This window comes from Montipora foliosa, chromosome 6, assembly GCF_036669935.1.
Source record: "Montipora foliosa isolate CH-2021 chromosome 6, ASM3666993v2, whole genome shotgun sequence".
NCBI lineage: Eukaryota > Metazoa > Cnidaria > Anthozoa > Scleractinia > Acroporidae > Montipora > Montipora foliosa.
In genome coordinates this window covers 53,016,323-53,030,424 of record NC_090874.1, presented here as the reverse complement: position 1 = coordinate 53,030,424, position 14,102 = coordinate 53,016,323, and the positions used below count along the sequence as shown (strand labels likewise).

Here is a 14,102-nt window from a genome sequence, read left to right as displayed (position 1 = left end):
AATACTATCGGTGGTGAAAAGCCCTGGGAACGAGGTTGAGTAAAAGCGTTTTTTAGTTTAGTTTAGTTTAGTTTACCAGTTTCAGCACTTGGACTCCTTCAATTTGACTACTGTCTGTTTTGCTGTTATGTGGTCTCATCGATAAGTAGTCCATTCAGAAGATTACGCCAAGCCGACCACATTGCTGAAGGAAAGGCCAGACCACAACACCCTACTCTACTATGTCCTACACTTTTCGACTAGTGAGTGTGTGGGATCTTTAACGTCCGACAGAGTTTATGAACATTGAAGGGTTGTGAGACGGGGCCTACGGTTTATAGTCCTTATCCGAGAAGACTTGGTTAGTATCTGGATGGGGAACGTCAAAATATGCGACTGTGAACAGTTTGTCACTACCAACAACAAAAAAAGACACCAGACCGGTTTTAAGACGTGGTATGCCTTCGACATTCCACGTAATAAGTTTGTGTGCAGGGCTGGCGCAGTGGTGAGAGCACTCTCTCCCACAACTTCCGGTTCGATTCCCAGACTCGACGTCATATGTGGGTCGAGTTTGTTGATTCTCTACACTGCACCGAGAAGTTTTTCTCCGGGTACTCCGGATTTCCCCTCCCCTCAAAAAGCCAACATTTGATTTGATTTGCTTTAATTGTTGATTTCAGTTTACAGTGTCCCAATTAGTGATCCAACGCCAGGACGACTTAGACACTTAAATAAAGTTCCGTCGACACATGCCGCGTAAATGCCTCCAGGCGTCTTGTTGAAAACTTAGCATTCCGTTCGTCCTTGCACACGGAATGACAATGATGTATTTTTTTTGTGGTTGTTAAGACTTTCATTAGACTGTAACGGTTTCCATCCTCAACAAAATCCAGCGCCCTGAACTGGCTGGTAATTGGTTGGTTGATGGAGTGATTGATTGATTGATTGATTGATTGATATAACAGAAGTACAGCAGAAGTAGGAGCAAAAAAACAAAAAACAAAAAAAAAACTGCTCACTTTACGGTGTACGGCTCCGCCGACGAAAAGACACCTGTCCCTGTCTGTTGACTATGGATAAGTCCCAGACAGGGCTTGCCATCAAGAATGAAATTGCGTCTGGACGAAGTAAATCGTTTAGCTATATAATGAGCCTTTAATTAAAAAGTCTTCAAAGCCGCACAAAAATAACTTAATAGACCGTACCCTTTATGACGTAACGCCTCGCAATTCTTTTGTTGAGTGACTACTGAAACATTGCATTCTGGTATTTATAGTAGTCACTCAACAAAAGAATTTAGGTGCTGTACGTCATAAGGGGTAAGGCCTATTGTCCAGGTGCATAATGCATCCCTGTCCCGTTTTTACGCAGGACGAATTCAATGACGAACTAAAAGAAATAAATTGTCCAAAGTCGTCCAGACGCGTTAGGCGTCTCCGGTAGTATAAAGACGGCCACTCAATGCCAAAGAATAATTAAAGGAAGATTATCCCCGGGAGGGGGGTCGTGTCGTACCTCATTGAACAGGCTTCGGGATTGGCCAAAAGAACAATAGAACGAACAAAGATAACAATGGATTTAGCACAGAAAACAATAGGAAGTGCGACACTATACAGCCAATGAAATATAGTGTTTAACAAGAGGTACCATCCTACCCGGGTCGGGTCCGCATATGAAAGGGGCGGGGATGCTTGTCGTCTTGCTTAGGGGTGTAAATTTTGGATTTTGGTCTCAATTGGGGTGTTCTGGGCAAAACGGCATTACATGTATGAAAATTTCCTTCTTTTGGACAAGCAAACAAAAGATTGTAATTTTTTTAAGTTACAAAGTGCCTTTCTTCTACTTTGTGATCTTACAATCTTCGTTCTGTTGCTGACACTGATTCATAAACCCCAAAAGTCGCAAAGATTTCATATCTTTGCGCTGTGCTAGTTGTAATCAGTTATTGTGCTTGTGATTTTTGGGGACAGCTATTCTTAGAGTTGTTTTCATAGATTTATGTCGTAGAGTTAGAGTTAAGTTTCCAAAATCCTGAATTCAAGATTTTGGACGGCCAAAATCCTGAATTCAAGATTTAGGTCTTCCAAAATCTTGAATTCAGGATTTTGGAAGTCGTTAACTCTGACTCTAAGTCATAACTCTACTGAAATAACTCTGTTGATAGTTAACCTCGTGATTTTTGTATAGCATCTACGTGTTCAGGGAAAACTCGTGTGCGCGCAACCTCAGCTTTTGTCCTAACTATGATTCACGGCTTTGTTATCGGAGGAGAACGGCAAAAGAGCGTTCTAATGCACGTGCAGAGCGAGTAAAGTCATACATCAGGGGCACCCAACGTCAATTTTCGGAAAATATCTGTTCGGAAGACGATTTGAGATCTAGAATTTTCGGAACATTTGTTGTAAAATTTCTTGCTTGCCTGCCTGTCCTAGGATTTTCGAAGATCTACAAAAAGGTATAATTGCCCATTTTTAAAGAATTTTTACCCTAAAAAGGTCACCTAGAATTTTCGGGATCCTTTTTTCTGGCTAAAATTTTCGTTGGGTGCCCCTGATACATTGTTTTTGTTCTTTAAATCTATTAATTTTGATCGTGATCGTTCTTGTCGACGTCCTCGTTTCCATAAGCGCGAAAAACAAAGACGACATCGATGTCTTACATTAAGGCTATTTGTGAATGCTTTTATGGTCGACCAGAAGAGATTGGCCATATTTATCCAGGGGGGAGACCGCAAACAAGCTCTCCATGAGGTAATTTTGATCTGTTTGCAACGGTTAGAGAACGTGAGCAAGGAGACGTGGCTGACGACGACAGTTATGGACATACGACGAAATGATATATGAAATGGATCACATATGAACTGCGGATATGAAATCAAGTGAAGCTATGATCCTCGCAGTTATGAACGCAATTTTGCAATTGCGTAAAGAAGCCTGAAAAATTCAGGACTTCAACGGGGTTTGAACGACATGAGGACGACACGCAGTACTGACTCAATACTCTGAAAATACTTATTGAGGCAAAATCACGACCTCAAGTCTTCTGTAACGAATGGTTGATTACCTGCTAGCAGAATCCTCGAGAAAGGATTTTGTGAAGCAATTCTGTTAGCAAGATAATGTAAATCAATAAATGATGTATCTGGTGGTATTTGTTTTCGTTTTTTTTTTAACTTCCACTATTCCCTCTTTGGGTTGTTTAGGAAATTCCTGAGCGTGCTTGGGCCCAAGTCCCACGCTTCTTTCCAACAGGAAGAAGGAGTCTTCAGTCAAAACCAGACAAATGCAAAGCGTCATTTGTCGGCGCGCTGTCCCGTAGGTCATTGTATTTCTACCGTACGCGTGACGACCTTCTTGAGGACACCTTTGTCGCTGGGAGAAAATTGTATGTCATGCTCCTGGGAAGTCTAATTCCTCGATTCATTTTACATGAGGTAAGACAGTGTGCTAAAAGAAGTGAAATTTATTGTGAAATGAAATTATTTAAGAACAAATTTGCAAATTTTAAGCAATCCTATGCCATTAATACCCTTTACAAATACGTCTGCGTATACTGCGTTTATGCGAATATGAAACTGCGTATTGCAATAATTATTGTTTGTATATAAAAGTATACAAATGTGGAAGCATTACCAGTTATTTGACTTGAAAATAAAATTAAAAAACACTTTTATGTCTTTTCTAGGCCAAGTCGCCCGGTTACGTGAGAAGTGAATAAAAACGCGAGTCAACCTAAAAAATGCTAAAATCACACACACCACCATGCATAGTAAGAAATAAACCGGCAAATCGTTCCAATAAGACTGCAAGCTATAATTGAGGTCGCTTCGTACAACAACTATGTCGGACTGAAGCTTGAGTAGATTAACTGACATTGACATCGCACTGTCCTCTGACTCCGGCCAACTGATCCGACACAAAGCTTACCATAATGGTACTATGAAAAGCTCTGGTGGCAGTGAACGAAGCTGTTGCCTTTGCTTCTTTCTTGGAACCAATGGGTCCACTAGAAAAACAAGACAGATAAACACTTAGTACCATACGGCTAGGACGGAACCCAATCAAGCTTTACCAGGACCGTACAGAACATCAAGGCCAGGCTTAACAAAGCCAGCTGTGCATTTAGTTGACTCAAAAACATCTGGAAGTCTAAACAGTATAGCCTTGAGACTAAAGTGCGCATCTACAACAGTAACGTTAAGTCTGTGTTTTTGTATGGCTCTGAATGTTGGAGAATTGTCAAAAGAGACAAAAATAGTCAGTGCCTTTCACAATAGCTGTCTGCGAAAGATCTGCAACATCTTCTGGCCCAACAAAATTTCCAATAACGACCTTTACAAGAAGACTGGACGCACCAGTATCGACCTCGAAATTAAGAAACGCCAGCTCAGATGGTTGGGACATGTACTACGAATGCCGACTGAGAGGATACCCAAGGTTGTCCATAGGTGGACGCCTGCAGGCAGAAGGAAAAGGGGGAGGCCCAAAACCACTTGGTGGAGGGGGGTCATTGTTGCGGCCCTGTGCCCCAATGGGGGCTATGAGGATTTATGATGTTGAGGACCGCACAGACCCTTTCATTTTCCATGCTTGGGAGAGGGGTGGCTGGAAGTCCCACCGGACCCTTTCTCAGACTATTTATGAGAAGAAACCGAGACTATCCTTTATCAATGGTTTGATCTGTAGTCTACTTGGACAAGAACTATAAACCGTGAGGCACCGTCTCAACGTTTATTTGAAAGAACAGGTCATTCTGTTGGTCTCTTCATGGTCAATAGGCGTGTTTGCATGTGAGTATGGAAGTTATTTTACAAAATCACCAGAAGAGATTTTCCGTGTTTGCATAGCCTGATTCAAACCCGAGGCATTAGCCGAGTAACTTTCATGTGCAAAACTGGCAATGCAAACACGAAAAAAGTCTTTTAATGCCTATATCATATTGGAAGGGGAGGGGGGGGGGGGGGGGAAGGGGGTGGTCAGATAGACGGCAATCGGAAGTGGTGTGTTTTTATTCCGCCTGCAGGCTTCCTTCGTCGCTACCACATTGATATCGATAAGTGTCATTCCTCAAAATAAGTCCTAAATGGCCTTCCGTGGCTCGAAAACGCGTTTGCTTACTTTTCACTGCACAGCTGCCATTTACTGTACTTAGCAGTCAAGCAAGTCTCTCGCAAAGTGAAAACCTCATTTCAGTAGTAATATATAAAACATGCAGTGCTATATAAGTGCCAGATCATTGTCATGTGGCACTTCATCTAGCTATCTATTCCTGTTTATAGGTTGAACCAACAGGAACGGTTTTAATATACCCTCGATGAACTCCAGGCATCATGCCGAGTTAATTAATCAGCCTATTCACAGTTTGTTTCACCTTTACTACTCTTAAACTGTGGAAAATTTCCATGGAACTACACGCGAACTCTTGCTATATTTTTGTTACACTTACGAGCACGGAGAGTCCACACTCTTGGGCGCCATACCAATGGCTTCAAAATGGAAGTGCCCGTTCGTCAGTGGAACTGACAACGAATTCTTAAAGTGCGCCGTCACCTCCACAGTTTGGCCTTTCTTTACAGCTTTGGGGGAAGCCTAAACATAACAAAACACAATAACGGACTTTAGTCTGAGGTATTTATTACTAAACACCAGTTCTCGCCAAAAGTCGCCCAGGAAGAGAGAAAACATGTGAAGTCGCTCATGGGAACCTTGACAAGTCTCCGGAAATAATCTGTCATTTTCGGTTAAAATAACAAACACTACGTTGCTCTTCCCGGAGAACGTGCGTACCTTGTGTTCAGAATAAATTCCCTCATCAATCGTAACTCGTTCTTTCGAAAGCGTTGACCATCTCATTGCTTCACCAGTGCACCCTCCCCCAGCAGCGATGAACCACCTTTCCTGGGAACGCGGGCTCCTTTCCCGAAACAGGGGCTGTAATCGAAACTATCTTGAACTTCCCACGATCTCAATCACCTAGGAGTGATTTTTCCATATCTTACCAAATTCTGGACATTGCTTGCAGGGGACCACGGTGAAATATGAAATATGTTACTACTTTAAAAGAACTCAAGGCAGGAGCCCATGAATAGGAGCCTCCCTATACACTATATCCTTCAGTCAACCTTTGCGCGTATCTTTCTATTTTTAGAACTCACTCTTCAGCAGGAGACCCACATTTACATCAATTTGCAAAATTTGTATACATTGTTTTTGCTATTTTTTTTTTCTTTGTTAGACAATTACCTTTTTTCTGATTGGCCATTTAAAACAGTGCGAGCAGAGCCGCAGAACTCGCGCCTACTGCTCCTACAAGTTCCTACTGCTCCTGCTCAAGGATAGTGAAAAATTTACTACTTGGATATTTTCTAGGGATCTTATTTCCCTATTTAAGTAACATTTCTTTAAAGTTCTTTTAGCTTCTTTTGCCAACTTTTGGACTATTCCCCGTTCCACTTTCCTTAACGGTCTTGCAACAATTTGTCAGGGCTGAATTTTGCTTTTGTTCCGCCAAAACAGCGTGCAAGGGGTGTAGGGTTGGAGCAGTGGTGGCCGACGTTCGATTACCGGATTCGACGCCATATGTGGGTTGAGCTTGTTGGTTCTCTACTCTGCTCATAGAGAAGCAGAGCAGAGGATTTCCCCTCTCCTCAAAAACTGAGCAGAGCAGAGGGTTTCCCCTCTCCTCAAAAACCAACATACAGCTCATTCCAGCTGGCTGTATATGCTCCAGGGTCATAAATGGACCGTATAGCGCCTGCCAGAGGCGCGATAGTGTGCTTCTGGTTCGACCTTGCTGAGCTGCGTCGTTGCTGTACTTTGTGACGACGACTAGCGAGATGATGATGATGATGATGATGATGATGATGATGATGATGATGATGATGATGACGATGATTATTATTATTATTCAATCTAATATCGTCACTCAATTGTTCTCATTCTTACCGTAACTGTGAGGGTTGGTTTTCTCATCTCCACTGTATCCTGCTTGGCGTACGACTGCCGCGTCTCCTCGACTGAAGCTTTCACGTACAATTTAATGTTTCCATCTCCTGCCATTTTGCCTAAGTAGTCTGTAGCTGCGATCTTTAACACCACGGTATTCTCTAAGAAGCGATAAGGATATTATGTTAAAAGAGCGCTGTCGTTTTCTCATAGCTCGATCATAGGTGAGAGCGATTCTTGAAGTTCGATTTTATGGAGTATGTGTCAGATGTAAGGTAAGGGTTCGCAAACATTTCTCCATTCCATGCATGGTCTTTTATCACGACATACTTATGCACTTAATTGACCACTCCCCATAAAGGGGTTTTCGGGGCCAAACGTAATTCAAACGGTATGTCTATTTTTAAAACGGCTACTGCTTCCCTGCAGCAAGAGGTCTCTTTTCGTTTGCGTTCGCTGAGCTGACGAGCCGTCCACCACATTGGACGGCACTGTTTAAAACGCATGCCCCATATAGTAATTCCACTGTTGTTAAGTGAGCCCGCGCAACATGTGAAGTATCATGTGAGGATTCGGTCGCTAAGTAACCGCCGCACGTGCTCAACACAGTGAGTTTCGACGATGGCAAAGGTTTCTTTTCTCACACGCGTCAGCCTAGCGAACTCAAAATAAAAGAGGCCTCTTCTGGCAGGCAAGGCTACTGTTAGATTTTTTGCGGGAACAAAATATAGCGGCAATGCGTTCCGCGAACGATTTTGCAGAACATCCAATCCACGTGCAGCTGCTTGGTTGCGAGCCAATCAGGAGAGTTGCGGTCATTAAACCCAATCTGATTGGTCATTATTTGGCGGGATCTGTATTCTAAATTTAGATAAGACCGTTAACTGGTGGACTAAGGCCAAATGAGGGGTCGTGGACTTCCGCTAAAGTACACTTCACGGTGCGAATCCCAACTGAACGGAAGCAAACCAGTTGGTTCCTTACAAGTGCCGCCGAGAAGGTGAACCATGGACTACCAGGATGAAATTCAACGGGTAGTCAGAAAGGGTCTTGATCCCGGGCTCTCCGGATCTAAAAGCAATTTCCCTATCCTGACAACGCCGCACTGCCTCCTGCATAATGCATGCACTCAAACCCCTTCTCCATTGCCTTCTCCACTTGCCGCCAGCCTCCACCACAATCACGCGCTTTTTATCACGTCATATCACTGTTTTGAGGACTTAACGGGATTTTAGTGTACGACACAAGGCACGAGGAGTTACGAAAAGATATCCTACAATTTGATGGAGACTCGTACCTTCTGAGGCCTGCAGGCGTAGAGTCTCCCTCTCCTGCTTCAAATTTTTGGCCACGATTCCCGTGTAAAAGGCCATTATTGAGCTGATGTTGACTCTCACAGTTCGCAAATGATGTGAATTGTTGGCTGCCTTAACTTTGACTTCAAAACTGTCGCCCATGGCGATGTCATCAACCACCTCGAGGCTGAAAGTCACGTCCTCCCTGTCGGCTTGGTAAATCTCGTACTCTTTCCTGGTGCTGAATTTATGGGCGAACTCGACTGCTTCTCTCTCTTTATCTGAACCTGTTGCAAACAAGATATCTGTTTGAGGAACGATTTTTCTTAACGAATAGCAGAAGTTAATTAATATCCTCGCGTTCTCAAAGATCCATGTGCAAATAAATAAATAAATAAATAAATAAATAAATAAATAAATACAATCAGATTATCTGCACAACCCTGTATAGATCACAACTTGACTGCACCAAAGCCATAATATAATGCACTTCATTGACACAAGCCTTATATTATATCGCGGTCCTCTCTCTTTAAAGAAGAGGCTGAACCCGCCCATAACGAACAACAACAATTAAGTGATTTCGATTCAGCCCTCACCCACAGCTCGCGAATCACCTTGAAAAAAAATATAGAGTGAGTTTCAATCGAGTGTCGTAAAACCAAAGCCAAAGTTATTACACGCAGCCGACACAAAGCGCGGGAGAATGTACACGCGCCAGCCACGATTGGTTTTGGTTTCACTTCTGACTGGTTGAAAAAGTGGCATGAGAACTTTGAACCAATCACCGAGTGAAGGGATAATAAACCAAAGCAATTTGCTAATTACTTTTGACACTCAATTGAAAACCGTTCTATACTCGTTACATGGATAGCAGATCACATAACTTCTCCCTTCCACTTTGCGAGATTGCAGACGTTCGATAACCGCCGGGTGTTAATATTTCACCTCCCAACAGTAGTCTACAATTAGACTCCAACAGGGGTAGCTTAAGCAGGTAGGAGCTCAGTGTTAAGATTACGTCAACATCGAGAAAACTATTTGAACGACTACTGTAAGCTTTTGCCCGGACATTAACTTAAAGGGGAACTGAGGGCCAAAATCAGCAATTTTTGGAAAGCCTAACATACCGGTAAGTAAAGTTAAGTTGCGTGTGGTTATTTCTTCTCGTTTTCTGTTTTTTGCGAGAAAATTACGTTCGAAGTTGGGCTTTCGCCGCTGTTTCTGCCTTTTCATTGCTGGCTCAAAAACTAAGTCAGCACCCTGCTGTGAGGTATGATATGGAGAATGGAGATTTCGTATTCAAGAGAAACAAGTGCTGCTATGATATTCTCTTCGTTATTTTGCTGTTTCTTCGCGGACTAAATATTCACGACAAACGTCAGTCAAAAACACTGCTACTTTATGGGAAGCTCTCGCATGTCTTCCCCATATCATAAGTCATAAGCTACAAAAATGACCGCTGACTCCTTCATTCTGAGCCGCAATGCTGATGGCCCAAAATCGGAATAAAAGCATTTTTTCGGTGGAAAACCGACGGATATGCCAGAAATAAAGTTTAAAACATTATTGTGCATGATCTAAAGTGTAAATAAAAAATGCTTAATTTTTTCCTTCAGTTCCCCTTTAATAGGCCATTTCCGAGTTCACGTATGCCTCCTCTTCAAAACGAGTCTAAGTGCGAAGTTTTTCTTGTGAAAATTAGTTTTCATTCATATTTAAAGTAGAAGTAATTGCCATCACAAAAACTTCGCACTTAGACTCGCTTTGAAGAGGAGGCAGACATGAACTCGGAAATGGCCTATTCTTTCGCACGCCAAAGGTTGCGCTGTTGTCATTCCTTAACAGACTTGACTTTTGGTTTCTTTTTTTATCATTTGATATATAGCACAAGCATGATGAAAAGAAACAATACCGTAGTCGGCAAATCGTATGAAACAAGATTAGTCTGATTGTTATATGGCTGAAAATTTTCCCCAACAGCGCGCGCTCTCATTGGTTACTTCGAGGCCACATGACATCTAACAATAAAACTGTTTCCCACCAAAAGGCTCTGAGCGGGAAACAGTGCAAAACCTATGACGTCAGAGTGTAAAAGTACACTGTTACCCGCGAATGTTGACCTCCGTTGCTGTTGCCGTTGCATGTTTTTCTTTTTGTGCTATATAACAAATCACATAATGACTGGTCCCCCGGCAAACAGTTAATGTTGTTTCCCTCGAATTTCAATGTTTCCCTGGGCTGCGGCTCGGGGAAACATTGAGATTCTTGGGAAACAAAATTAACTGTTTCCCGAGGGACCAGTCCTTAAGTGTTTACTATAGCAACTTTTCGCTTTTAAGTGATTTCGACTTAGTAGTAATGTTACTGCTCTCACTGGAACTGTCTCGGTCCGCATTTGTAAACTTCGAAAACATTATGAGAACTTTTCACGAAGACAAGTGCGAACTGATTGATAGTCGAGCGGCACGCACCTCCTGATCTGCCATTTTAAGGTGGCTAGATGTAATTTAGGCAAACTTGATATCAAGCCAATGCGAGTTCATAGCAAGCCAATGCGGTCAGCGGATTTCCCCATAAGCGTATGTGACCATTAATTTGTAAGCAACTGACAGGAAATTTGAAGAAAGATTTTTTTTCTCTTTTAAACAGTTCGCAGAACAACTTGAATGTTGCGTCACTTATAAGGCTCATCAAAGACCTCCGCGGCACTTGCTTTAGTAAAAAGAAGTGAATTGTTTTCTTCATGAATAAGTGAATTGCAGTTTGCAGAGATTTTAGGCACAAAAGCCAGTTAACAATGCTATGGTTGGGTATAAACTGGCATCCACAGCGTTAAAACAAATCTTCCCTTCCGTCCCCAGGTTTCACTGAGGCAAGTTCCCAACCGTACCCCTAGTTGTGTGGCTTTTGTCACATCCGACTTCCGAACGAAGACTTTAAATTCCGCGCTCGTAAATTACCTACGCATCAATAGACCATAGTCGTATTCTCGGTATTGGACTGGAACTAGCTTGCAATGGAGGCTAATGCGGGGGAATCTTTTCAAATGCAAATACTTTTTAATATATTCCCCCGCATTAGCCTCCATTGCAAGCTAGTTCCAGTCCAATACTGAGAATACGAATATGGTGTATTCTGAAAATCTTTTGTCGTAGTAACAAAAGAGCCTCTGAGGTGAAAACAAAAGAAAAAACCATAAAGGAGTGTTACGCTGTGCTATTGTCTAAGCAAAATTCAAACCCAAAGTTTGCAGCACACAACACCTAAACTACAGGCGATTACCTTCGGGGTACTTATAATCCAAGGTCACGTCAAGCCTTTCATTGCAAGAAGGTTTTTTGGTGCTGATACACTTGCCGATGCTACGAGTGTCCACGTAGGTAGCCTTCATGGAGCCGTCCTCATCATCTACGTCCCAATAGACTCGGTCACCGTTCACTTCAGCAAATATAAAGCCAGTATCGTAAGGTAGGTAGACCTCGCCTTGTCTGATGGCATTTACTGATGCTGGACCGCAGCGAAAGACACCTGCATCAAAACAAGTAGAAATATTACTGAGAAATTCCCTTAACGTGTAAAAAAAAGAAGGTATAAAACTGACGACTCCTTAGTTCACTTCACTAACGCTTTCAGAATGGAGCTTTGAGTACGCGACGTTTTTGAGCCAAGTAATCCACGGACGGAACCCGAAATGAACATTTCGCGTGCCAGGACAGTCGTCTCCCACATTTTTAAACTAATCGTCTGTAATAGTGAAAAGTTGCTTAACAATAGAAATCAAGTAATGCCAAAACAAGTTAAATGCAGCTCAGCTCACTTCCGACGGCCGTCTGCGGCTTTAAGACGTCGCACGCTAAGCTGATTGCCCACGTCTGCTGGTTTTACGTCATTTAATTACAAACCTTCACTTGTCTCTTGGGGTGTAGCGTCATGTGCCTGCCACCCGTCGTGACCATCTGGTAAATCAGGGCGCTTGAACCATGACTCATTCCAGACATGGAAGTTCCTGACAAAGAAACAATTTCAACATGTTCAGCTGAATTCGGATTTCGATTGGCAGTGCGTCGGGTATTTACGGATTGCGCTGTTTGAGCTGTTTCGTCCCTACGCGCAAGTCTGCTATCGGCTTTTTTAAAGCCAGTACGTTGTTTTCTCCTCTCTGGATAAGTTGAAAAATTACTTCTTTGTCCCGTCTCACTCATTGCTATTACGGGTGGCCTTCATCAGAGTTGGTCTCTCTCCATGTTACAAAGATACGAGAAGAAAGGATTTTTCACATGCTGACTGCGACGACGCGAGTATTAAAGGAAACCACCACTAAAACAACAAAATGACTTAAAAACACATAACGTAATGTTTGCAATTAAAATTATTCAAACTTTTTCCAATGAAAGCGTATATATTCGAGAAAAATGAATTTCAAAAACGCTTGTTTTGACTTTCAAATTTCCCAGAATGCCCTTTTGTTCCAGAACAAACGCTCTTTCTGTCAGAAGAATAGGGCAACCACGGCACGTTTTTTTCGGATACAAACACTTTCACTGGAAAAAGTTCGAACAATTTTAATTGTAAACATTAAGTTGTGTGGCTTAAAGTTATTTTGTTGCTTTAGTGGAGCTTCCCTTTAAGGAAAACTTAAAGCAAACTTTATGTAGTGCATTTTATTTTAAATTTTCCAACAGCGTTTTCATAAATATTCAAGTCAAGTTCTACAAGATAACTTTTTTGGGCACTACGCACTAGAAACGAGAATGTGGTGGAGTTGCGAAATTAATTTGAAAACATACTAGTCAACGAATTACTTTTTGAGATATTTTCCAAAAACTGAATTTTAGATGATCTTTTGTACCGTTCTATACCGCTGCCATGGTGACAGTACGGGACTCGCAGACACCCTAACAAAATTTCCTGACATTAGCAGTCGTCAAATATCAGAACTTTTCCCTAATGAAAGGATCGACAATGTTGTAATCCTCTTCTACTGGCAAACCATTGTTACCTATGGCAAAACCTTTCTACCCTCCTTAATCGCCCCACTGGCGTGAGTTGGGAAAGAATCCCACTTAGTAGTCGGAAGGTCGAAGGTTCCGAAAACTTCGTAAGAGCACTCGGATTTTTTCCGAGTATCTCCGAGTAACCATAGAGATAATTGTCTCTTTAGGTTTAGCCGTCCTCACCAGGTGGAGTCATTTAATTCATCAAGTGGCTCTCCTTCTTCGTCAAAATGAAAGTCAATGGTCATACTGCCGTCCGTGTCGTGGGCTGACTCGAAGTTTGTCACACTGCGGGTAGGTAGCCCAAGAGCTCTCAGTACTGCAGTATAGGGAATAAAACATGACACACTATAAAAAAACCACTGACTGAACGCCCTGATTATCTCGCACTTTGCATATTTGACTGCCTGGTAGATTCCAATTGAAGCGCCAGGCCATCCTAGCCTCCTCGCAGACCTGTTGTTGTTATCTCGGAACATGTATCATTAGAACGCCATATATTGGAAGCGCACGGTATAGGGCCGGTGGTAGCCTCTCTCCCGCCCCGCCCCCCCCCCTCCCCTGGTTTTGTCACTCGTCTCAGACCTATCCCATGCGGTTCCAAGATGGCGTCCAATGATACACGTTTCTACAGCGAGCTGGCTATATATGGTTATCACGAAATGCAATAACTGATAAATAGGAATATACTATGAAGAAATGACGCTGCGGATGTGAATTGGTTTTCTGTGTGTTTGAATGACTGTCTTATTTTAAGTTCGTACTATATGCAGTTGCAAAGAATTCTGAAGAATCATGGCTTGAAGATGACTGAGCCGCATTCATTAGATGTGAATCAGTCCACATATATTTTTTAAAGGTTTAAAAGAAGCATGACGACAAGT

The 14,102-nt window shown here is 42.4% G+C and overlaps 1 protein-coding gene across 2 annotated transcripts in view; it reads right to left on the bottom strand.

The window, feature by feature from the left end:
* Positions 1 to 3,426: 3,426 nt before the first annotated feature.
* Positions 3,427 to 14,102, bottom strand: part of LOC138007734 (protein-glutamine gamma-glutamyltransferase K-like) — a 32,279-nt gene continuing 21,603 nt past the window's right edge. For both annotated transcript variants that reach the window (XM_068854795.1, XM_068854794.1), the window contains exons 9-15: positions 13,402 to 13,537; positions 12,127 to 12,230; positions 11,507 to 11,752; positions 8,224 to 8,508; positions 6,927 to 7,087; positions 5,428 to 5,570; positions 3,427 to 3,987 (exon numbers count right to left, since the gene is read on the bottom strand). In XM_068854795.1, the coding sequence (XP_068710896.1) occupies positions 3,846 to 3,987; positions 5,428 to 5,570; positions 6,927 to 7,087; positions 8,224 to 8,508; positions 11,507 to 11,752; positions 12,127 to 12,230; positions 13,402 to 13,537 (1,217 nt within the window). In that variant the 3' untranslated portion in view covers positions 3,427 to 3,845. The remainder of the gene's footprint in view (positions 3,988 to 5,427; positions 5,571 to 6,926; positions 7,088 to 8,223; positions 8,509 to 11,506; positions 11,753 to 12,126; positions 12,231 to 13,401; positions 13,538 to 14,102) is intronic.